The 26336-nt window shown below is 43.1% G+C and overlaps 1 protein-coding gene across 2 annotated transcripts in view; it reads right to left on the bottom strand.

Annotated features, from left to right (window-relative positions):
• Positions 1-494: 494 nt before the first annotated feature.
• RNF166 (ring finger protein 166) overlaps positions 495-26336 on the bottom strand; it is a 341673-nt gene continuing 315831 nt past the window's right edge. For both annotated transcript variants that reach the window (XM_044081706.1, XM_044081707.1), the window contains exons 5-6: positions 11040-11147; positions 495-2537 (exon numbers count right to left, since the gene is read on the bottom strand). In XM_044081706.1, coding sequence (XP_043937641.1) covers positions 2472-2537; positions 11040-11147 — 174 coding nt within the window. In that variant the 3' untranslated portion in view covers positions 495-2471. The remainder of the gene's footprint in view (positions 2538-11039; positions 11148-26336) is intronic.

The raw sequence follows: 26336 nt of genomic DNA, 5'->3' as shown, positions 1-26336 counted from the left end.
CATCTAAAAAAAAAAAAAGAGTGGCAACCCTAAAAGCTGATCACATTTTTGTATCCATTTGTAAGAGATATTATTTTATGTGACTGTAACAGTTTTATAGTCCAGCAAGCAGTGCAGAGAACTACTAACCTGTCATGCTCAAGGATTATGGTTTTGATAAAGTGTTAGTATGCTGTTCCCTACTCATTTGAGGGTAGCAATGCAACATAACTGAGAACATTTGTGCCTCAGTTAAAAAACTTATAACATCACAAATTCAAGAACAGATGTTGTACCTTTCTGGTATACTTGAGCAAAAAAGAGCAATCACATTTCTCCAGCTTTTAGGATAAAATCATCTTCGTATTGCAACACTAGTACTTAGCAGAAACAACTTTTGAAGGGTTGGTCAACAGCTACTGGACTGCAATGATAAACTTTGACACCTCATGAAGAGTGTGGGGAGGGTATGTCATTGTTTATGGGACAACAAATTGGCAATCCACACAAAAGCCTACAGTTTAGTTACTTTACTTGTCTGGAGCTGTACAACTGCTGTAAATAAAATAAAACCAACTGTGACCAAGTTATTAAAATAATTCAGGAAAAAATGCATATATTCCTACTGCAGAAAATGTGTGAAATGAGTGTGACTCACACTTCCACTGTATGTCAACCCTATGGAAAGGCAATACCACTTCCTAAAGTTTAGCATAGTTCATACATAAAGGGGACTTGAAATAGATTCTGGAAAGGAAACATGAAAGCAGTAAAACAAGATCATGTCAATATGACAGAACCCATGATGACCACTTTGAGAATAAAAACATTAAAATCTTATAAGAAGAATGCAAATATTATAAGAAGAATGCAAAGTGACTGTTTCATTAAGACATCTTAAAAAACAAAGAACAGAAAAAAAACACATTTCAGTTCTGAGGTGGAGTTTTCCTTTAAAGTACCTATCTACAAAAAGATAGAAAGCAGATTGTCAGCCTCACACTGATCAGCCCTTGCAATGGCTAAGGTTTTATCAGTAAAGAAAATTTTTTAAGTACTCTATACCTTGATCTTATTCTCTACAGCACCATACATGACTGTTTGCACAATATACTTTGATGAAGTATTAGTTTCTATGCTAAATAAAATCATCCTGAAATTAATGTTTTCCAACGCCTGTTAAATTTCTCCAAAACCTTTGCTGGGGTGGGTGATATGGACTCTCCCCACAGTGACCGATGAAGGTGCCTAGTTTCTTCATCATTCTGATAGAAATCAGCTTTACTTCCCTTCTAGTTTTTTTGCTCCATGCTGTCAGAGATCATTCTCCTTTCTTAAGTCTTTCATTTGAGGTTTAATCTTCCACTGCAGTGAGTTAACCTGAAAGGTTTTCAAGAAACACCTTGCTCGGTGATGCAAGTAACAGATTTCTGGACTGCATCCCAGGCTACTAGTGGCCATGGCCCTGGGGGAGCTAGTCAGAGAGGGGAAGGACTGAAAGGGCATAGTCTGCTCACCTCTTCCAAGGGGGCAAGAGGGGTTGTTGTCAACTTCCTTGTGGCGAAAAAAGGCTTCTAAAAGCATGACATTAGTAGTTTTACTAAATTATCCACAATGTAAACAACTTTCTATAGCATGCCAATATACTCCCCCCACATACACACACAGTAAAGCAAGAAGGTACAACTGTAATAAAAAATGCAACAGAGTGAAAAGCAGTCTAAGTAGAAAAAGAGGATGACATTAGGTGAAACCAGCTAACCAGCTTCACATGAGGTAATACTAGCCAAGGCTGGTATTGCCATAAGACAGAAGTTACTTGCACAGGACACAGCAGTACTTCAAACTAATGGAATACTCAGGCTGGACGATGACAAATGGTTAGATGCCTATTTACTATACTGTTGCAATTCTCTTCTTGAAGTCAGAAGTAATTAGATATAAAAACTAAGGGAAGGAGAAATGGAGCTCAATATAAACTAAAAGTAAGGCAGTACATATCTTATAAGGGCTTTTTCTCAAGATTACCCCCTATATTTCAGATATACACCTCTGGAGTACCATAACAAAATTACTTATGAGACACAGCCACTTCTCTCAAAGAGCATCATGGCTAACGAGAACAAAGAAAACAAGTTCTAAAGATGTCAACACAATTAGTAATACTATTTTTTTCTGTCGACATACATTTTTTTTTAACTTACATCACATCACTTACATAAACTTTAAAAAAAATGGTTCTCATTTCCACTCTAGACAATAAGTTTTATGGGACCCACAATATTGCTTAAACTGTTCCCCATCCCCTTTCTAATTGCCATGATAAAGATTCCACCTTAAGAAGGAAAAGACGTGGCTGTAAAAATAAAGTGTCTCTGAACTATATGGAATGCTGGCGAGGTGGCAAGTCTCTTGCCTGTTCAAGTGAAAAGGTGACTTGTGCAAACAAGGTGGTGAGCCTGACATGGATGCAGGCCCGATGGGATAGATTATCAGTTCTCGGATAAAGACAGGGCTAAGGCTGCCTGTAACGCTGCTTCTTCATCGATACTGTAGTCCTAAAAAATAAAAAGTAGAAAAAACTCTTAGGCATCAATAAGAAGTTGCTCTCAATATTTATTAAGCAAACAGAAAATAAAAAGAGCATGCACAAAATGAAAATCTGCTAAAGATCAATTTTCCAGTTCATTAATTGTCTCTTATTCAATGCAGTTGTATGTACATCACTCTCCTTCATTCAGCTTTACACACGGAAGATGGCCTTTTTTAAATGTGTTATTCATAACTTTATGTCCCGCTAACATTCATTGATGCTTCAAGTTTTAACTCTTTACAGCAGAACAGAGACACAGAAGATGCACAGACAATATTATTTTAAGATCATCTGCATAGAGTTCATTTTATTATGGGACAATGTGCCATTCATTCCCTTAAAGATAACTCTACGAATGACCTGCTTAAACGAGTAACAGACCTTGCACATACATGTTAAAACTATCAAACTTACCTGGTAAAGGAGCTACAATGACTTATGGCAACAGATCCTTAGCATCCACACTAAAAGACATCATATTTTTTAGTCACCCCCTCCCATCTTCACCATGCACTCCAATGAAAAGGAGGGTGAATACAGTCTTCCAATGCACCATTCCCCCAACAGCCAGGGAGCACTTCCGTGGGTCCCTTTTTTCGTGGCTGTGTGATTTTTTTTTCACCAGTCTATTGTTCTGGCACTAAATAATGTTTACATGTCACCAAGGTTCTTCAAAGTGACTTGCACAGTTTTATTAAACTTGTGCCTCTCAGACACCTCAGAAGATATCACTTTTGCAGCCTGGAGAAGAATAAGCCTCTGCTCTATACAACAGCCTGAAAAATATGGACATTTGAAGGTGGCCTTTTTTCTCGTCACATACATAATCCCACTCTTTTTATGGGTGCTTGCTACCCCAGAACATCTAAAACCCTCAATTGCTATCTTCTGCTGTCTAACTCTTCATACTGTCCCTGTACTCATGAAGTGTTGCACTCACGTTTGGCAAGTAAGTAATTCTTCATGGACAAGATAAGTAGGTACACAGCTTGTTTTGCTGTAGAGGATTTTAAAGTTGGCCAAAAATCGATGTGCTAGGAGACTGCTGTGACATTACCCAGTGCAGTAACCCCATTTTGAGGAAATAAGTCCAAGCAACTCTGAAACTGATGTATGCTGCTCATAAGACAAGAAGTCAAAACATTCAAGAGCTCTATCTCCAAAAAAGAAAAAGAAAGGAAAAAAGAAAACAAAAAATTGTATAACTGAGAGATAAAAATATCTGCTTCCAAATAATGGTCTGCGGGACATTTAGCAACCTGGTATATATGAAACAAGCCAGTACAGTTGTAGTTGTTACACATGTGGCCATGCAATAAACCAATGCTCTTCAGGGAACTCTTATCCGAGAAACCGAGGACCGTTTTCTGAAGTTCTCTTCAGGAAACCCTTTTACCTTAGAGTTACAAAGATATGTAGTCTGATGTCTATGGTTTCCTCCTCCTCCCAGTTTTCCACCTAGGAAGATAACAGATATGCTAAGGGAGTACTATGACTCGATCATAATCAATAGAGACAAAAAAAAGTTGTTGTGTTCTTACCATAATGTTCCATGTCTGTTGTCTATCTTCATTTGTCATTAACCTGTGGATCTCTGTTCCAGCCCTCAGAACTGACTCGGCCGCTTCACAAGCTTGAGATTCGAAGCTTGCCCTCCTCCTCCCTTCCCATAATACCTCCTTCCCCCCAGAATGCCTCAGATCGAGTTTGCTAAGTACATATATCCAGTCTGCTACAAATAAGATATCAAAGATAAAGACAGAAAAGATGTGTGTAAAATCTTACCATAACCATAGATGTCCTTCTCTTCCATGTTGCAGTATTCTTACTGTGGGATCCTCCATCTCAGGCAACCCGAACGTCGGTTCCTATACAAAAGCTTAAGCCTGGTTGCTGCTGGTGCGTGGGACGTCACACACAGGGCCATAAACCAGGGGCCTTAAATGTGACGTCTACATGCACAGACCTCAGAACTGACTGCCCAGTCGGACAGTAGTCTAGGTGGTGCAAAATGATGTCCTCCAGACCAGTGAAATGCAACTGACTGCCCAGTGTGTGACCATAGTCTAGGTGGTGGTCCTATGATGCCCCATAGACAGGCTGAAATTAATGCAGGGGGTTTGGTGGAAGGGAAGGAATACTGCAACATGAAAGAGAAGGACATCTATGGTTATGGTAAGATTTTATACGTTGCAGTATTCTTACTGAGGGAGAGTACCACAGCTTAGGAAGGAAGGGTGGAGGTAGCAGATTCCAGAAATCCTTGCAGGATTGCCCTTGCGAAACCTGTACTGGCTTTGGAGTTATGGCCCAGTTTGTAATGCTTGGTAGTGGTATGTATAGTGGACCAGGTGGCTGCCTCAAGGATGGAATTTGTGTCTAGGTCCTTGAAGAAAGCCCTAGAAGAGGCTACTGCTCTATTAGAGTGAGCCTTGACCCCTTGATGCAAGTCCTTTTCATGATAGGAATAGCAGAAGCAGATAGTCTTTCTAATCAAACAGGAAATAGTTTGGATACTGCCTTGCCCACAGCCTTGGGATGGAAGAACACAAAAAGTTGATTACATTTCCTAATGGTCGTAGTTTTGTCCAAGTAAAACCTTAACTGCCTGTGGACATCAAGGGAGTGCAGTATTCTCTCACTGTCATTTGTAGGAGATGGAAAGAGAGTGAGTAAGGGAATGAACTGATTTAGTGATAGCTCGCTAACCACTTTTGGCATGAAGGAGGAGTTGGTGCGCAGGGTCATCCTGTCTTTGTGGAAGAATGTGTAGGGAGGGTATGCCATGAGCGCCTGTAATTCCAAGACCCTTCTGGCTGAGGTGAGAGCTACCAACAAGACTGTTTTCCATGTGAACATCTGCAGGGATGCAGAGTTGGCTGGCTCAAAGGAGGGCCAATGTAAGTTTTTCCATGACATAATTTAGGTCCCAAGGTGGTGGGTTAGGCTTCCTTGGTGGTCTTATGTGCAGGACTCCTTTCAAAAATAATTTAACATTATTTATTTATTTAAATTTGTTGACCGGGAGTGTCCGACTGGACGTAGGTCCATTTTCAGCGGAGGCCTGGGGAGAAAAGCTCCACAGTTAAAATAAACAGACAGTATTTACATTGGATTACATAATGATTAACAATTTACATAGCAATTACTTACAACATATTTACAGATGAACATAGTACATCAGTAGACAACTAGAATCTTTATCTGTGAAGTGCATACCAGACATTAACAAATGTTACAAGAAGAAGAAGTTTGTGCTGTATAATCAGTACTGGCTTATGAGCATCTGAGCTTGCTATAATCAAGGCAGTTAGTGGAGTGGAAAGAAAGGTAGTGGTTGGATGGGGTGGATGATATTAGAGTGAGAGTTGCAAGGGCATAGCCAGCATCCAACATCCAACCTGGACAGTAGAGGAGGGTCCAAGGGTAAGCATGCAGAGATGGCAGATAAGTGAACTTACACTGAAGAGTATGAAAGGTCTGCCTTTATGAGCTCATACATATAGGTTAAGACTACAGGAACACTCACTTGAAAGGGATCCCTATGTCTTCGGAGACACCATTTGGAGAACCTTTCCCATTTTGAAATGTAGAATCTCCTTGTGTTGGGTTTTCTGGCCTCCTGCAGGATAGATAGCACATCCTCTGTATTGCAGTGTCTGAAGGGGGGTAAAAGTTCATCACCCAGAGGGTTAAACACAGCATCTCCAGGTGTGGATGGATGACTGTTCCCTTCTGTTGTATGAGCAGGTCCATCTTGTGAGGCAACTTGTGGTGATTGCCCTTGGCGAGGGACTGAAGAAGGGGGAACCAATGCTGCCTTGGCCTACAGGGAGTCCCCAGCAAGATTTCTGGCATGTCCCTCCTGATTTTTAGGAGGACTTTCTGAATGAGAGGAAAGGGAGGGAAGGCATACAGAAACAGTCCCTTCCATGAGATGGTGAAGGCGTCCAACTCTCCAAGCTAGAGAGGAGGGATCCTTGGTACAAAAGTTTCTCAATTGTCTGTTTTGGGGGAGGCAAATAAATCTATTTTTGGTGTGACCCAATGGTGGACAATGTCTAGGAATACTTCTCTGTGTAACATTCACTTGTGATGCAGAGAGAATGATTGCTGAGAGCATCCACTTGGTGTTTGTCCTGGGATAGGATACAGACTGCCTGCAAAGATATGTTGTTCTATGAGGCTAATTCCCAAATTTGCACTGCTAGCCTGCAGAGTAGGTAAGACCTGGTCACCCCTTGTTTGTTGATGTACCACATAACAGTGGTGTTGTCTCTTAAGATTTGAAGGGGGCCTGGCTGCAAGACAGGGGAGAAAGGCCTTCAGGGCTAAGTGAATTGCTGTCATCTCGCTTACGTTGATGTGTTTTTTCAGGAGGGATGTTTGCCAGACAGCCTGCACTTCGAGACCATTCATGGTAGTCCCCCAGCCCAGATCTGAGGCATCTGTGTGCATCCGTTGAGATGGTGTGGTGGGTTGAAGGGGTAAACCTGGATTCAGTTGTATCTGTTGAATCCACCACTTCAGTTCTGTTTTTAGGCAAGGTAGGAAGGCTATTTGGAAGTCTAGAGGGTGACTGTGTTGGGACCACACATTCTTTAGATACCACTGTAATTTCCTCATGTGCATCCTGGCTAGTGGCAGCATAGATATTGTGGCTGCCAAAAGGCCCAGTAGGCACATGAAATGTCTGGCAGACAGGTGGTTGACCTGGAGAAGGTCCTGGAACTGGTTGATCAGGGAAGTCACTTTGTCCAGAGGGAGGAAGGCCTTCATTGGGTCTGTCCAAATCCTGCATCCCAGGAAGATTTTGTCCTGATCTGGGGAGAGGGGTGATTTGGCAAGGCTGATTATGAATCCCAACCCCCTGTAGCAGAGACATGGAGAACTGTGGATGATTTCTGAGGGTGTCTTCCTCTTCTGCAAGAATGAGAATGTCATCCAAGTAAGGGTAGATTTGAATGCCCTTGGTCCTGCAGTAGGCTATGGCAGGAGTTAGACACTTGGTGAAGATCCTTGGTGCAGTGGATAAACCAAAGGGCAAGGCTGTAAATTGAAATTGTGAACTACTGTGGCAGCTGAAGCTGAACTCCTTTAGAAAACCGGGACTTTATTATTGCTCCATAAAAAGCATACTAGATCTCAGAAAAATGCCCCACTGTTTGAAAGACTATTAAAGGACTGATATGGGAATGATTAATGCTGACATTACTTCCTTATATTGTGTTTAAAAACAAATATCAAACACTGTTTACTTCTTTTAGCACTAACTTACAACGTTATTATGTATGCATCAATCATTTTAATGGCTCCCCATTAAATGTTACTTAAGATTTTAAACTGAACACTTCTGTTACATTTTTTCCTTTTAGGCAGTGAAAGTCTGACAGTACACACAATGTGTATGGGCCTAGTCTTTTTCTGTTTTAAAGGTTGCAATTACTCGAGTGTACTCTTGCACACAAACTGTTTTCTTAGTTAGATACCACATTTTAACACATCCCCATGGCCTAAGTGTTTTATTCTTAACATTTATCACTGTATTTTCAGCTTGGCAATTACTTTTATGTTTTTCATCCTACTTAGATTTTCAGTTGTATATCTATACACATGTTCATTCATATTATGATTTGTTTTTGAGACACAAACCTGATGTGAAGTATTCATCTGATATGAAAGCAATCTTTATTAAAAATTGTTTATTACTATTTACTCTGGTAGATGTCTAGTGGTAGATCTTTTTGTTAGTCAGTCACTTTTAGTTAGTTTCTAAAGTAATACAGTTTTGGATGTTGGTTAGCCTATACAGTGTTAATAAACTGGTCTTAGATTGCAATTTGTCTCCAGCTTTTCAGTTTTAGGTAGAACAGTCTCGGTTTACACTATGGTGTTATGCAGAAGGGGTACTGGGCTAAAGGAATGATTTTAATGCTTTTATTGCTCTTAACAGAACCACCTTCTGTAACTACTCCCTTGCTCCAAACAACCTGATTATATATAAATAAGGAATGTTTTTGATGCACTTCATTATTACTCAACTAGAATCGCTTGCTTATTTATAGGTTCCAGGTGTGTACTAGGGCTAATGGCCCTTGAGCCTTTACAAGCCTAGCCCAGAGAACTGCCCTGGCATCGTGCCACCCGACATTGGTTCCCAGTGCCTCTATTGAGTAGAGCCACTGAAGTGATTCCCAGGGTGAACTTTCTATTTCCCATCCACTCATCAAGATTTCTCTTGACGACGGCCAGTGAGGTGCTCTGCTTGACATGTATGGGAAGTCTATTCCAGAGCATGGGCAATTTCTGGGTTATGAACCTGTCCCTCCAGCACGTTCTGTTAATTGTGGTAATGAGGCTGAGGTCTCTGGAGCATGTGGTGTGGAGGAATTGGGATTTCTTTACATACAGCATTTCTAACAGAGCTGGGTCAGACATGGCTTTCTAAGTCAAGCAGAGATTGCCTCTTAGTAGATGATATGAGACAGAATAGCTGGAGTATTTTGAGTCTGTCCATGTAGGACGTGTGTTTAAGGCCTAGGATCCTCTTTGTGAGGTACTTTTGTGGCCTCTCCAGCTGTTGCAGGTGTCTAGTGAGGTACATGCCAAATGGGGCATTATACTCGATGACTGGTCTAACGAGGGAAGAGTAGAGAGAGAGATTATGACCTCTTTCTTCTTGGATGCAAAACCCTTGGCAATGAGATGTGCCACACAGGACTTTCTGATGACAGTGGCAATGTGGTGGTCAAAGGAGAGGTTGATGTCAACCTGCGTCTCCAGATCTCAACTTCTTCAGTGTTCAGTGGGCTCCCACCGATGTGGGAATTAGTGGGAACTAAGTTTTTCCCAAAGGGGATGACAATGCATTTTTTGGCATTAACCTTAAGGCCGTAGTTTCGACACCAGTCATTGGTCTCAGTGAGGCCTTTCTATAGGACGTCTGCATCACTTGGGGAGTTAATAATGGCTCACAGCTTGCAGTCATCTGTGAACTTGGTCAGCCAGAGTCCCTTCATGTTGGCCTGGACTTCTGAGAAAAAGATGCCAAACAGGAGAGGCCCCAAGACTGATCCATGTGGGACTCCACTCAAGACTGGTCTGCAGTCTGACTTGGAGTCTGCTACTTACACACTGCAGGTTCCATCTGTGAGCCAATTTGCAACCCACATGATGATATAGGGGTCAATGCCTACACTGGAGAGTTTATCAATTATTCCCGAGTGATGAATGGTATCAAAGGCCTTGGCCAAATCGAGGTAGGCTGTATGAACTACCTTACCCTCATCCACAGCTCTGGTGACTTGACTCAAAGAAGTTGTCCAGGTTGAGCAGGCATGACTGCCCTTTCACAGAACCAAACTGTATGAGATCTAGAGTTTGGAGATCACCTATATCCTTGTCAAGTAGGTCTATGATGATGCGCTCCATAGCCTTACATATCAGACATATCAGACTTGTCAGGCTAATGGGGCGACAATTCTCAGGGTCTGTAGTCGCTCCCCCTTTATGGAGAGGGATAACTGTAGCAGTTGGTAGGGACAAAGCCTGAAATGAGGCTGTGAGCGAACAGGGCACACAGATGTGGTGCCAGTTCACTTTGTAGTTCATGTAGAACACAGCCAGGGATATTATCGGGCCCCATGGAAGCTGTATTCTTGGCCTTGGACAATGCAGCTTCAACTTGTGCTGCAGTAATGCTGGGTGCCTGGCATTCTTTCGGTACTGTGATTGGTCCTTTATGGGGGGGGAGGGGTAAAGTTGGCACTGAATCTGTCGGCCAGTATGTTGGCAATATCTGTTGGCTCAGTACAGGAGGTACCATTGTGCAGTAACTCAGAGCAAATCTGGGTATTGCCATGGAGATTCCTGACATGACTATAGAAGGCTTTGTGGTTGTTTTAGTGTCTGCTGCAATTATTCCTTCATAGGTGGCTTTAGAGGATTTGATGAGGGATCTCAACTTTTTGTTGAGGCTAATAAGGGAGTTTTTCCAGTCTTGGGACTTTTTCTAAAACAGTTTCTTCCTTCTGTTGTGGAGTTTATTAATGGCAGAGGACCACCACATTGGCTTCCTTTTTTGGAGGAGAGCGGTCTTGGTTCTGTTGGATACGGCTAGTTCCATGCATTTATGTACATGTTCGTACAGTGCATTTGTGTAGGATTTGGCAGTCCTGCATCTATTTTCCACTGGCATGGGTGCTGTGAAGTTAGCCACCTCCGTTTTTAGGAGCCCAAAGTCAATTTTTAACTCAGCTGTGGACTACCTACTATTTTCTATTTGATTATTTTGCAGCACATATTTTACAGTTTGATTTTTATTATGGGAACTAAGTGCATAACATAATTTCAAAGAAGTGAACATCACACCCTCCACACTGCAAACTTTCTTCTTGGTTTGTTTAGCCTGGGAGAAGAAGCACAACAGAAAATTTTCAACTTGAACAATTTCACTTTCATTACTTACCACAAAAGTATCATATGAGAATTTATGTCGATGGACAAGATGCTGTAAGAAGTTAGCACTCTTGTAACTTGGATCACCCCATGGCATTGCTGAGCAGACTGGACATACCTAAAACAAAGAAACAAGAATTCGAGCAATAAGAATCTAAAATTCAAAATTCATGAATAATTTTGACACAGATTATGACTAGGTCTCAGATGTGGATGGTGACTTAATTCTGCGCTGCTAAGAAGGATGGGATGCATTTTTACAACATATTTAACACCCAGCAAGCCCAAAAGTAAAGTACAAATTAAATACTGCTTGCTATCGCCCTCTAAAGGAAAAGAATGTCAGTCATGCAGAATGGCAAACACCATTTCAGAATATTACTCTACATAGTGATGGCAGAAAGTACAGTTTTGTACCTACCATAAATGTAGATGTTCGAAGATCCACATTGCTGCAGTCCTTACATATGGGTAGTCCGCTGTCCTCGGTCGGCCCAAATACCAAAGTATTAGGCTGATGTCGGTCAAGGCGCTTAAAACTGACATCAGGACGTCAGGGTACAAAAGCGCATGACCGACGTCATTTCCTCAGTCTTTTCTTGCCCCAGATGTCAGAAGGCCCTAAAAAGAAAGGCCAAAGCCAAAAAACAGCAAAGACCAACCAACCACCCCTGCACTAACCATATTTACAATATTCACAACCCAGACCACACAACCACCTCTAACTACAGAGGGGAAGGAGGGAGGGTAAATTGGACTGCAGCAATGTGGATCTTCGAACATCTACATTTATGGTAGGTACAAAACTGTACTATGTTCTTCATCTCACATTGCTGCAGTCCTTACATATGGGTAGAATCCCAAAGCAGAGGTAAGGGAGGATGGCAAAACTATAAAGCATTAGGAGCTGCCAAAATGCCCTGCAAAATTGCAGTGGCAAAACCAGCCCTAGACTTAGAGTAAAGTGGAAGGTGGTAATGCTTAGAGAAAGTATGCACTGAACTCCAAGTAGCTGCCTCTAAAATATCTTTAGTAGCCACCCCCCTTAAAAAAGCTGTAGAAGTGGCAGTAGCCCTAGTGGAATGAGGCCTAATCCCAGCTGGAATCTCCTTACCATGATGGGAATAACAAAAAGAAATACAAAAACCAATCCACTTAGAAATAGTTTGTTTTGAAACAGGTTTGCCCTGAGAACCCAAAGCAAATGAAACAAACAACTGCTGAGACTGCCTGAACCCTTTAGTTCTGCTCAAATAATATCGCAACTGTCTGTGTATATCCAAAGTGTGCAAAATCTTCCCCCCTTTATTTTGGGGGTTTGCATAAAAAGTAGGCAAATGAATAGTTTGGTTTAAAGCCACACTAGAAACCACTTTAGGCATAAAGGAAGGGTTAGTACGCAAAGACACCCTATCCTTGTGGAAAATTAAGAAAGGCTCAACCGCCATAAGGGCCTGTAATTCAGAAACCCTTCTCGCAGAGGTAATGGCCAACAAAAAAGCAGTCTTCCATGATAAATACTTCAACTCGGCAGTAGCTGCAGGCTCAAAAGGTTGTAGAGTGAGTTTCTCCAACACAAAATTGAGATCTCGAGCAGGAGTACGAGCTCTACGTGGGGGTCTTATATTCTTTGCCCCTCTAAGGAATTGCTTAAACAAAGGATGAGAAAATAATGGTGGGTCACAGTCATAGTGAGCAGAAATTGCTGCAGCATGAACCTTTATAGAGGAGAAGGACAAACCTTTGTCCAATAACTCAGTAAGGTATTGAAGAGCAACACTCACATTAGGTTTAGAAACATCAAAGTCCTTTGCTGTACTCCAAATTAAAAATCTCCTCCATTTATCTGCGTAAACTTTCCTTGTACTAGGCCTTCTGGCCTCCAAAATAACATTCAAAACTTGTTGTGGAAGCGGAGACCCTCCAAGGTTTAAAACAGAATATGCCAGGCTGTCAGATGCAGAGAGTGAAGTTTGACATTGAGTAAATGACTGTTCTCCTGAGACAGCAGGTGAGGAATCGAAGGCAAAGGCCATGGAGGCTCCCGTACCAGACTTCTCAGTAATGGGTACCAGTGCTGTCGAGGCCAATCCGGAGCTATTAAAATCATGTTTGGCTTGTCCTGTCTGACCTTCAGGAGTACCTTTGGGAGGAGAGGCAGAGGTGGAAAGGCATACACGTGAAGATTGCTCCAATTGAATGAGAGAGCATCCACTTTCCAAGCTGTGGGATGAAACCTTTTTGTGCAAAACTTTGGCAGCTGGTAATTCAGTGGAGAAGCGAACAGATCTATGTCTGGAGTTCCCCATAACACTGTCAATTTCTGAAATACATGAGGATCCAATTTCCACTCATGGGGATCCATAATTTGTCTGCTCAAGCACATCTGCTAAGGAGTTCTGTGCTCCTGGCAGAAACCTTGCCTGAAGATTTAGCTGTAAACTGAGAGCAGTCTCCCACAAAATCATTACTTGTCTGCATAGAGGATATGAATGCGTCCCCCCTTGCTTGTTGATGTACCACATGACAGTTGTGTTGTCTGTTTGAATCAACACCTGCCCTGGAAGAAGTAAATCCTTGAAAGCTATCAATGCAAATTGGACTGCTAACATCTCCTTCAAGTTGATATGTAAATGTTGAAGTCTGGCAGGCCACGTGTCTTGTACCCATTTTCCATTTAGATGAGCTCCCCAAGCTTTGTCTGAGGCATCTGTCGTTAGAATCTGACTCGCCTCTGGCCGGGTCACAGAGAGTCCCTTGTTTAGGTGACATTCCTGAGCCCACCACAAAAATTCCTTTTGAATGCAACGTATTATCTGAATGACAGTGTCCATATCTTGGCAGTGCTGTGTCCATACATTTTTGAGATACCATTGTAGCTTCCTCATATGCAGTTTGGCATTGGGAAGTACCGGAATACAAGATGCCATGAACCCCAAGGCCTGAAGGACTGTCCTTGCAGTCAGCCTGGACTGACGAGACAATTGGTGGAAGTAAAGAGAAAGATTCTTTTGTTTGTCCGGGGTCAAAAAGGCCATCTGGGATGCTGTATTCAGTCTCACACCCAGAAAGCACATGTCCTGAGAGGGTACTAGACTGGACTTTATTTCGTTCACAGAATACCCCAGGCATCTTAACACTGCCATCACATACTGTAAATGATGAAGAAGTTCGTCCTTTCCTTGGGCCAGAATCAGGCAATCGTCCAAATAAGGATAGATTTGTATTCCTCTTAGCCTGAAGAAAGCTACCACTGGAGCCAGAACCTTCGTGAATACTCTGGGCAGTAGATAAGCCAAAGGGCAATGCAGAGAACTGATAATGAGAAGTCCCAGCCCAAAAACGCAGATACTTCCTGCAACTGAGCCTGATAGGAACATGAAGGTAAGCCTCTTTGAGATCCAGAGTCACCATCCAGTGATCTTTGCCCAGCAGAGGTAAAAGCTGTTGTAACGTCAACATTTTGAACTTGGGAATGTCCAGATATGTGTTGAGGATAGATAAATCCAAAATTGGTCTCCACGTGTTCCCTTTCTTTGGTACTAGAAACAGGCGAGAATAAAATCCTAGGCCCACTTCTGGCAGAGGGACCGGTTGTATGGCCCCTATTTGAAGTAGTAGAGAAATTTGTTTGTGAGCCTCTAGTCTTTGCTGAGGAGGAACGTCTGGCATGCCTTTGAAAGGAGGCAAGGTATGGAAATAAAACTTGTAACCTTGGTGTATGATATCCAATACCCATTTGTCTTGGGTAATCAAAATCCAATTTTCCTTGATGAGTGCCAACCTTCCTCCCAAAGGTGCTGCCAGGCAAGAAGGATCTGGCAGCTGAAAAAGTAGGTCATTGGGCCTGTTTACGAAAGGACTGGCCCCTGCCCTCACCCGAAGATTGTGCAGGTGAACTCCCTGTTCTAGGTCTGAAAGAACTCTGAGCTCTGCCCCTACCACGTCTAGATCTACCCCTAGACTGAGAATCATAAGAAGGATACGTCCACCCCTTAGCAGGCCAATTCCTACTAAACTTCGGAGGCTGAACTTGCAAAAAATCTTTAACAGCCTGCATAGACTTAGCCTTGTCTTCCATTTTCTTCAAGACTGACTCCACAGGTGAACCAAACACATCAGACTGCAAAGGAGCATCCAAAATCCTTGTCTTAACATGGGCAGATAAATTCTGATCCTTCAGCCAGGCGTGCCTGCGAAGAACTGACCCAGTGGCAGCCACCCTAGACGAGGCCTGCACAGCATCAAAACCACATTGTAATGAATGCTTACCCACCTGTTCAGAGACATGCACCAAATCTTGTAATTCTTTACACTCAATGCCTTCCGCCAGAGCATCCACCTTAGACTTCACTTGAGAAAGAAGAAAGTTTTGATATTTCAACATATGAAACTGGCAATTCAAAGCCCTCATAGCTAAGGTAGAAGATGTATAAACCTTCTTTCCCCATCTATCCAAAGCTCTGGCCTCTATCTAGAGGAACCGGATTTTTTACAACAGAGGCCTTGACACCCTTAGGTCCCTGACTAATAGTTTCTGGGTCCGCCCTAGGACTCTTATAAAGATATTTATGAGCCTCAGGCACCCTGTAATACCTATCCGGTTTAACAGGCGCAGGAGGCAAAGAATCAGGATTAAGTGAAGCCTCTGAAAACACATCTTCCACAACATCCAGAACAGGGGGTATAGCCAAGGGCCTATGTTGGGGTAAAAGCAAAAATTCCCTAAGCCTTTTCTGAGAATCAGAGAAGTCCTGACCTTCCCACTTAAAATGTTCCCTCATAGAATGAAGTGTCTCTGAAAAAGAAAAATCCTCTGGAGGAGAAGCAGAAGGAGTGGAATCATCTGCATCAGAATCAGAATAAGGAGAGTACTCCTGCAAGTCTTCAGCTGAAACATCCGAAGCCTGCTCAAAACTTCCCCACTCTGGCTCCACCCTAGGCCTCTTATCAGGAGGGGGCAAAGAACCTCTAATCAGAGTAATCAAATCTTCTGCCATTTTAAGCATGTGCTTCTTAGGCACAGACCCTGCTGAACTAGGAGTGACACCAACAGAAGCTAAACCTGGCCTGCCTCTGGGAGAAGCCTTGGAAACAGAAGGAGAGGGCCTAACCACCCTAGGAAGGGAGGGGAGGACAGTAACCTGAGAAGCCCCTTCAGCCTGACCTGCCTCCTGAGAGGCCACATCCTGCAAAATCAAAGTCTCCCCCTGAGACTCCAGAGAAGCCTCCGTCGGAACCACCGGTTCCACTGAAGCCTCTAAAGAACCGGCGTCCGGAACGGACGACTCATCTTGCCTGGGTTTAACCGTTTTGTCTTTGCGCTTCTTCGTAGAAGCGGGCGCCGGAGAGTCCGACGGCATATTATAATTGCACCGCTTCAAGACCAGCCTAGCACAATCTAACCTTCGCTTAATAGTGCGCTTATTGAACCTAGCACAAAAGCGACACCCAACAACGTCGTGCTCAGGCCCCAAACAAGGAATGCACAAAGAATGATAATCCCTATGCGGTATCTGTTTCCCACAAGAAATACAGTTATTCACTGAGGCAAGAAAAAAACAAAATATTCCCCAACGGGGTACTTCGCCAACTTGGATTCGGTCTGAAACTCCGAACTCGAAAAATTTCAGAACGCCGAACGGCACTTGCAACGCTGCTTCTGCATTGGACCATGCGGCAAAAAAGACTGAGGAAATGACGTCGGTCATGCGCTTTTGTACCCTGACGTCCTGATGTCAGTTTTAAGCGCCTTGACCGACGTCAGCCTAATACTTTGGTATTCGGGCCGACCGAGGACAGCGGACTACCCATATGTAAGGACTGCAGCAATGTGAGATGAAGAACATCGAAAATTATCTAGTCTGCCATCAGAATGAAATTAATATGCAATTGATGCTTCCTTCCACCTGAGTTTGCCCAAATTCTATCTGGTGTCCCAAGCTTTGATAAAGAATCCTTTAGATTAACACCCAACCGCCCAATCCAACAGCTTGTGGAATGAGGTTATTTTTTCACACACAGTTTGGTCAAGTCTTACTGTTCAAATTTTAATTTTCTATGAATGCTGCACAGATGAAAATGTCATTTGTACATACACTGCACTGAATGAAATGCTACCTGGATTAATGTAGTTGGTGTAACAGCTGCACAAGCCTACAACATTTGGAGCTAGGTTATGTGTTGGAGTTAGAAGTACTGAGGGCCTGGTTATAGTCCCTGTTACGGCTACAAGATGTGTGTGGTATAGGGTGCTTTACCACCAACAAAAAGCAGTGTGGATAATTCTTTGTACTGCTGTATTTTGTGCACTTTCAGTTTCAATAAAAAGGTTTTCAAACTTTTGATTTTCAACAAATTGGCCTAATTATGTTGCCAATGATATGCTGCTTTCTAGCACATCTCCAAGAAGTGGAGCCCTGTTCCAAAGATTCAGAAACTTTTTTTTTTTTTTTTTCTCATGACCAGACTAAAATGAGTACCCTCCAAATATACTTAATGGCCCTCCATTCATTGTTCTCCCCTTCACTCTTACATAGCACCCCACACAATTTCTAATGAGTACAAGCCCTGCAACCCCAACTACTGCTCATACTCCTTCCTCCCTCCCAGTGACACTTACCTCATTCTTTAATGCTTTCCCATGATCTCACTTCCCTTTAAGAAGTGCATGCAGTACCACTGTTGCAGTCTTCCCTTCAAGGGTTGCATGCAGTACCACAGTTGTGGTCCAGCCTTCAGAGCTGCATGCAGTACTGAAGTTGTGGTTTTACTAGAATGAGAAAATGAGAAGAATCTCCATAATCCCTGTCATCATGTTAAGGCCTCCGCTTCAACAGAATATGTATTTTTCTAAAATTCAATGCATATATTCAAATTCAAAGTGGGTTTCTGCCCACAGAAGACCATAACTTGTTAATGGCAAAGGAGACAGAAAAATGATTAAACTTTGTAACATCTGTGGACGTACAAATCACAAGCCAACAGCTGATTTCTTCTGTCCATAAAATGCAAAAGCTTATTCCTCTTGGTTATGAGACATGGAAGACAAAAAGATGGTAAACTAATCTTATGATTTAGTGAAGTGTTCCCTTTTCTTGTAGAAGGCTTGTGTGATGATGGACTCTGAAAAGCAAGGGTACAGATGTTCAGAAGCAGACATAACGCAGTTCACAGAAAGAGGCTGGAAAAAGGTCTGGGAAGCTGTGTCAAACCAGAAGGTTGGATACATGTAACAAAGTAATTTGCATTTTTATTAGGCCGAGCCAGCTGAAAGGCTAATTGGGAAGGTATACAACAGAATGTCTTTTTTTCTTAAGATTTTTCCAGATACAGTGCATTGCTTTTTGGGCAAATGTTACTATAGTTTGTTTTATAATGTGTTAGTTTCAAAGAAGCTCAGGTTTACATAATGAGAACAACATAAGAAAAAATAAGTGGTGTAAGGGGTTCCTCTCCAGAGAATTTGCTTGAATGGGACAGTGGCTAAACGCCAGGGAAGTGGAATGAATTTTCAACCCTCAACTGCAAATTTGTAGTAGTTCCTGTTGTCCTCAGCTATGGGAATGGAGAGTGCCTTTTAAATTTATGAAAGCTTGAGGGGATATCAGACAGAGAAGACTTTGAAGGGTTACATTTTGAACTTCGGCAGGATGAGGATTTTTTTTTTTTAGTAGAACAGTTGTGTTTTTTTAGTAGAATAGTTGTCTTTCGGCTTTTCACGGTTAGGGGTTGCCACAGCGGAACTCCGGTCCGCTAATGATTTGCGGTAGATTTTTACGTGCCAAGTTGCCAGCCCTGACGCACAACCTTCAACGAAGGTACGCCCATTCACACATGTCTCCACACAGAAGACGCTCTAGCTGAGAATCGAACAGGACAACATCTTACTGTGAGGTGACAACAGGTCTCCACTGCATTCTTTTCTTGGCAGTAAGCACAGCCTGGAGTAGAATCTGGTAGTTTTCTCTACTTTGGGCACTGTTTCTATGGTTCCCTGCTCCTGATCTCTCAGAATAAACACAACCCAGAGCTGGCCCTTTGCAACAGGAAAGAATTCCTCTGCACCTTGGAACTGTAATTAATAGACTTGCTGAAGACTGTACAAGATCCAATGGACCTAACATTTCTCCACTTCTGAGCAAAAAAAAAATGCTAAGTGCTCTCTCCTGCTTTGGGGACCAGGGTAAAAAGAAAAAAAAATCTGGGAAAGGGGAGGTTGGACAGGTGAGTGATGGCTGTTCTTTCTGGGAGTCATGGCCCTGGAGGTCCCCAAACTTTGCCATTGGTTTTGCTTGCTATTATTTTCTAAATTTGCCCTTTATTTCTTACCCATCTTATTTCTATCTTCCTTATGACATAAGGACCAAGACTGAGCTGGACAGTTTCTGCTGAATTCAGGTACTTGGACTTGAAAAAGCAGCTTCAGAGATTGCATGGTTTTGCCCTTCATCTCCAGTCTTTTGGAAACTTTCAGCAAGGGGGGGTCCAAAGGGAAGGTCCTGTTCCAGTGTTGCATTAAGGAACTCTGTCTTTACAAGGTCTTCTGGGGCAGAGTCATCATCCAGGCATGGCTCCAAATTTCAAACTCAGTAGCTGTTGTCCTACATGATGCAATCACAGCATCATAGCCACATTACTGGGAGTTCTTGGTCATTGTTGCAAAAATGTTACATACTTTAAGCATTTCCTGTTTCAGATTCTTACCAGAGCTCTCCTCTGTCTTAGTCCTCATCCTTTCCAGCAGGAATAAAGTACAGTTTTGTACCTACCATAAATGTAGATGTTCGAAGATCCACATTGCTGCAGTCCTAACACTTGGGTAGTCCGCTGTCCCAGTCGGCCCGAATACCAAAGTATATGGCTGACGTCGGTCAAGGCGCATTAGTCTGACGTCAGGACGTCAGGGTACTAATGCGCATGACCGACGTCATATCCTCAGTCTTTTCTTGCCCCAGATGTCAGAAGACCCTAAAAAGATAAGGCCAAAACCAAAAAACACCAAACACTCCTGTACCAAATATATATACAATATATACAAATTTACAAAGGTACAACCCCACCCACACAACCACCCCTAAACACAGAGGGGAAGGAGGGAGAAATTGGACTGCAGCAATGTGGATCTTGAACATCTACATTTATGGTAGGTACAAAACTGTACTATGTTCTTCATACCACATTGCTGCAGTCCTAACACTTGGGTAGAATCCCAAAGCAGAGGTAAGGGAGGCTGGCAAATCATAAAGAAGCAGGAGCTGTCAACATGCCCTGCAAAATAGCCGTGGCAAAACCAGCCCTAGATTTAGAGTAGAGAGGAAGGTGGTAGTGCTTAGAGAAAGTATGCACTGAACTCCAAGTAGCTGCCTCCAAAATATCCTTAGTTGCCACCCCCCTTAGAAATGCTGTTGAAGTGGCAGTAGCCCTAGTGGAATGAGGCCTAATCCCAGCTGGAATCTCCTTGCCATGATGGGAATAACAAAATGCAATGCAAAACCCAATCCACTTAGAAATAGTTTGTTTTGACACAGGCTTGCCCTGAGAACTCAAAGCAAAAGAAACAAACAACTGCTGAGACTGCCTAAAATCCTTAGTCCTGCTTAAATAATAACGAACTGCCTGTGTACATCTAAAGTGTGCAAAATCTTTTCCCCTTATTTTGGGGATCTGCATAAAAAGTAGGCAAATGAATAGTTTGGTTTAAAGCCACACTAGAAACCACCTTAGGCATAAAGGAAGGATTAGTACGTAATGATACCCTATCCTTATGGAAAATCAAAAAAAGCTCAACCGCCATAAGGGCCTGCAATTCAGAAACCCTTCTTGCAGAAGTAATGGCCAACAAAAAGCAGTCTTCCATGACAAGTATTTCAATTCAGCAGTAGCCGCAGGCTCAAAAGGTTGTAGAGTAAGTTTCTCCAACACAAAATTGAGATCCCAAGCAGGAGTAGGAGCTCTACGGGGGTCTTATATTCTTCCCCTCTAAGAAATTGCTTGAACAAAGGATGAGAAAACAATGGTGGGTCACAATCATAGTGAGCTGAAATTGCTGCAGCATGAATCTTAATGGAAGAGAAAGACAAACCTTTGTCCAATAACTCAGTAAGATATTGAAGAGCCACACTCAAATTAGGCTCAGAAACCTCCAAATCCTTTGCTGCACTCCAAAATAAAATCTCTTCCATTTTCTCGTACACTTTCCTTGTACTAGGTCTTCTGGCTTCCATAATCACATTCAAAACTTGTTGAGGAAGTTGAGACCTGCTGTGTTTCAAAACAGAATATGCCAGGCTGTTAGATGAAGAGAGTGAAGCTTGACATTGAGTAGATGACCGTCCCTCTGAGACAATAGGTGTGGAATCAAAGGTAAAGGCCATGGAGGCTTCCTTACCAGACTCCTCAGTAATGGGTACCAGTGTTGCGAGGCCAATCTGGAGCTATTAAAATCATCCTTGGCTTGTCTTGTCTGACCTTTAGGAGCACCTTTGGGAGAAGAGGCAGAGGTGGAAAGGCATACACATGAAGATTTTTCCAACTGAAAGAAAGAGCATCCACTTTCCAAGCTGTGTGATGAAACCTTTTGTGCAAAACTTTGGCAGCTGGTGGTTTAGTGGAGAAGCGAACAGATCTATGTCTGGAGTTCCCCATGACACTGTCAATTTCCGAAATACATGAAGATCCAGTTTCCACTCGTGGGGATCCATGATTTGCCTGCTTAACACATCTGCTAAGGAGTTCTGTGCTCCGGCAGAAACCTTGCCTGAAGAGTTAGTTGCAAGCTGAGCGCAGTCTCCCATAAAATCATTGCTTGCCTGCATAGAGGATAAGAATGTGTTCCCCTTGTTTGTTGATGTACCACATGACAGTTGTGTTGTCTGTTAGAATCAACACCTGCCCTGGAAGAAGTAACTCCTTGAAAGCCATTAATGCAAACTGGACTGCTAACATCTCCTTCATGTTGATATGTAGATGCTGTAGTCTGGCAGGCCACTTGTCTTGTATCCACTTCCCATTCAGATGAGCTCCCCAAGCTATGTCTGAGGCATCTGTCGTTAGAATCTGACTCGCCTCTGGCCGGGTCACAGAGAGTCCCTTGTTTAGGTGACATTCCTGAGCCCACCACAAAAATTCCTTTTGAATGCAAGGTATTATTTGAATGACAGTGTCCAAATCCTGGCAGTGCTGTGTCCATACATTTTGAGGTACCATTGCAGCTTCCTCATATGCAGTTTGGCATTGGGAAGCACCAGAATACAAGATGCCATGAACCCTAAGGCTTGAAGGACTGTCCTTGCAGTCAGCCCGGACTGAAGAGATAGTTGATGGAAGTAAAGGGAAAGATTCTTTTGTTTGTCCGGGGTTAAAAAAGGCCATCTGGGTTGCTGTATTCAGTCTTACACCCAGAAAGCACATGTCTTGAGAGGGTACTAGACTGGACTTTATTTCGTTCACAGAATACCCCAGGCATCTTAGCACTGCTATCACATATTCCAAATGCTGTAAAAGATCTTCCTTTTCTTGAGCCAGAATCAGGCAGTCGTCCAAGTAAGGATAGATTTGTATTCCTTTTAGCCTGAAGTAAGCTATCACTGGAGCCAGAACTTTGTGAATACTCTGGGCAGTAGATAAGCCAAAGGGCAATGCAGAGAACTGATAATGGGAATTCCCAGCTCGAAAACGCAGATACTTCCTGCAACTTAGTCTGATAGGCACATGAAGGTAAGCTTCCTTGAGATCTAAAGTTACCATCCAGTGATCTTTGCCCAGTAGAGGTAAAAGCTGTTGTAACGTCAACATTTTGAACTTGGGAATGTCCAGATAAGTGTTGAGGATAGATAAATCCAAAATTGGTCTCCACGTGTTCCCCTTCTTTGGTACTAGGAACAGGCGAGAATAAAATCCTAGGCCCCTTTCTGGCACAGGAACTGGCTGAATGGCCCCTATTTGGAGTAACAGAGACATTTGCTTGCGAGCCTCTTTTCTTTGTAGAGGAGGAATGTCTGGCATGCCTTTGAAAGGAGGCAAGGTATGGAAATAAAACCTGTAACCGTGGTGAATGATATCCAATACCCATCTGTCCTGGGTAATTAAATTCCAATTTTCTTTGAAAAGTGCCAGCCTTCCTCCTAGAGGTGCTGCCAGACGAGAAAGCACTGGCAGCTGAAAAGGCAGGTCATTGGGTCTGTTTACGAAAGGGCTGACCCCTGCCCTCACCAGAAGACTGAGCAGGTGAACTCCTGTTCTAGGCCTAAAAGAACCTTGAGCTCTGCCCCTACCACGTCTAGACCTACCCCTAGACTGGGAATCATAAGAAGGATATGTCCATCCCTTAGTAGGCCAATTTCTACTAAACTTCGGAGGCTGAACCTGCAAAAAATCTTTAACAGTCTGCATAGACTTAGCCTTGTCCTCCATTTTCTTTAAAACTGCTTCCACAGGCGAACCAAACAACACATCAGACTGTAACGGAGCATCCAAAATCCTTGTCTTAACATGCTCAGCTAAATTCTGATCCCTCAGCCAGGCGTGCCTGCGAAGAACAGAACCAGTGGCAGCCACCCTGGAAGAGGCCTGCACAGCATCAAAACCACATTGCAAGGAATGCTTACCCACCTGTTCAGACACATGAACTAAATCCTGCAACTCTTTACACTCAATACCTTCCGCCAGAGCATCCACCTTCGACTTCAATTGTGAAAGGAGATAATTTTGATATTTTAACATGTGGAACTGGCAATTCAAAGCCCTCATGGCTAAAGTGGAAGAAGTATACACTTTCTTTCCCCATCTATCCAAAGCCCTTGCCTCTTTATCAGGAGGAACAGGATTTTTAACAACAGAAGCCTTAACACCTTTAGGCCCCTGAGAAACAGTTTCTGGGTCTGCCCTAGGACTCTTAAAAAGATACTTATGAGCTTCAGGCACCCTATAATACCTATCCGGTTTAACTGGGGCAGGAGGCAAAGAATCAGGATTCAGGGAAGCCTCTGCAAAAACATCTTCCACCACATCCAGAACAGGAGGTATAGCTAAAGGCCTATGCTGGGGTAAAAACAAAAATTCCCTAAGCCTCTTCCTGGAATCAGAGAAATCTTGTCCTTCCCATTTAAAATGTTCCCTCATGGAATGAAGAGTCTCTGGAAAAGAAAAATCCTCAGGAGGAGAAGCCGAAGGAGTAGAATCATCTACATCAGAATCAGAATAAGGAGGATACTCCTGTAAGTCTTCAGCCGAAGACTCAGAAGCCTCCGAACACTGCTCAAAACTCTCAAGCTCAGGTTCCACCCTAGGCCTCTTATCAGGAGGGGGCATAGAACCTCTAATCATAGTAATCAAATCTTCCGCCATTTTAAGCATATGTTTCTTAGGCAAAGATCCTGAAGAACTAGGAGAGACACCCACTGAAGTTAAACCTGGCCTGCCTCTCAAAGAAGCCTTGGAAACAGAAGGGGAGGGCCTAACCACCTTAGGAAGGGAGGGGAGAACAGCCACCTGAGAAGCCCCTTCAGCCTGGCCTACCTCCTGAGAGGACACATCTTGTAACAGTAAAGTCTCTCCCTGAGACTCCAAAGAAACTTCTGGCAGAACCTCCGACTCCACCAAGCCTACTAAAGAACCGACGTCCGGGACTGACGGTTCATCCAACCTAGGCTTTGCTGCTTTGTCCTTGCGCTTTTTGGACGAAGCGGCCGGAGCATCCGACGGCATTTTATAATTACGCTTCCCAAAAACTAACCTGGCACAGTCTAATCTTCTCTTTATAGTGCGTTTGTTAAATCTAGCACAAGAGCGACAGCCAACAACGTCGTGCTCAGGCCCTAAGCAAGGAATACACAAGGTATGGTAATCCCTATGAGGTATCTGTTTCCCACAAGAAATACAGTTATTCACTTTTTCTGACATCCGGTTAAATACTGAGGCAAGAAAAACCAAAATATTCTACGGGTACTTAGCCAACTTTGATTCGGTCTGAAACTCCGACTTCAGAAAATTTCAGAACGCCAACCTGCACTCGCAAAACTGCTTCTGCATTGGACCATGCGGCAAAAAAGACTGAGGATATGACGTCGGTCATGCGCATTAGTACCCTGACGTCCTGACGTCAGACTAATGCGCCTTGACCGACGTCAGCCATATACTTTGGTATTCGGGCCGACTGGGACAGCGGACTACCGAAGTGTTAGGACTGCAGCAATGTGGTATGAAGAACATCTGATAATTAAGCACATAGGTCTGGCATTTTAAAACTCCAACAAAGTAGCAGGTTTAAACCTTCCCAAATCTGCAGAGTATTCTGTTCTTGCTGCCATTGGGAATCAGCTTCATGGACACAGCCAAGGCAGGTCCCTTGCTAGAATTTAGGGACACCACACCTGGATCAGCTAGAGTGTTCTTTCAGAGAAATTTGTGGGACTCTCTAACCCTGTACAAGTTGCGAGGTTTCCTGGGAGCAGGGGAGGTAATATGGCTCCACAGATGCCCTGGTAAACACATCCTCAAGAACATCCATAAAGTACAGTTGTGTACACTTACCATAAATGTAGATGTTCGAGTGTATTCGCTGTTGCAGTCATTACATTTGGGTAATCTGCTAGCAGGTTGCCCTCAGTCGGCCTGAATTCCAAAGTCCTGAGTCCTGCGTCAGTTGCCGTCTCCTCTTCCATGACGTCAGGTGTATAAAACAAGCAGCCAATGCCATTTTCTTTAGTTTTTCTTGCCCCCAATGTCATATATATATATATATATATATATATATATATATCTGTATACATGCATCAACTTTACCTTCATCTACAAGCAAATACACCACATAGGTTGTAGAAGATAGAGAAGGAAGATGAACTGTAGAATGACAGGGGGATGGCGGAAGGGTAACCTGGACTGCAACAGTGAATAAACTCGAACATCTACATTTATGGCAAGTGTACACAACTGTACTATGTTCATCGTGTTTCACTGTTGCAGTCATTACATTTGGGTAGAATCCCAAAGCTATGGTTGGGAGGCTGGAGCTAAACAGCATTAGGTGCGGCTGTAAGGCCCTGCAGTACTGCAGTGGCAAAGCCTGCCCTGGACTTAGAGTAGGGAGGCAAATTGTAATGCTTTGTGAAGGTGTGAACAGAACTCCACGTAGCAGCCTCTAGAATATCTTTGGTTGGTACTCCTCTGAGAAAGGCTGCTGAAGTAGCTGCAACTCTGGTGGAATGAGACCCAATGCCCTCGGGCACTTGTTTACCACGGTGTAAGTAGCAGAAACAGATGCAGTGGCTTATCCACTTTGAAACTGTCTGCTTTGAGATAGCCTTTC

The sequence above is a fragment of the Protopterus annectens genome, chromosome 8.part1 (genome assembly GCF_019279795.1).
Source record: "Protopterus annectens isolate FY-2018-M chromosome 8.part1, PAN1.0, whole genome shotgun sequence".
NCBI classification, from domain to species: domain Eukaryota; kingdom Metazoa; phylum Chordata; order Ceratodontiformes; family Protopteridae; genus Protopterus; species Protopterus annectens.
This window is presented reverse-complemented; position numbering and strand designations above follow the sequence as displayed.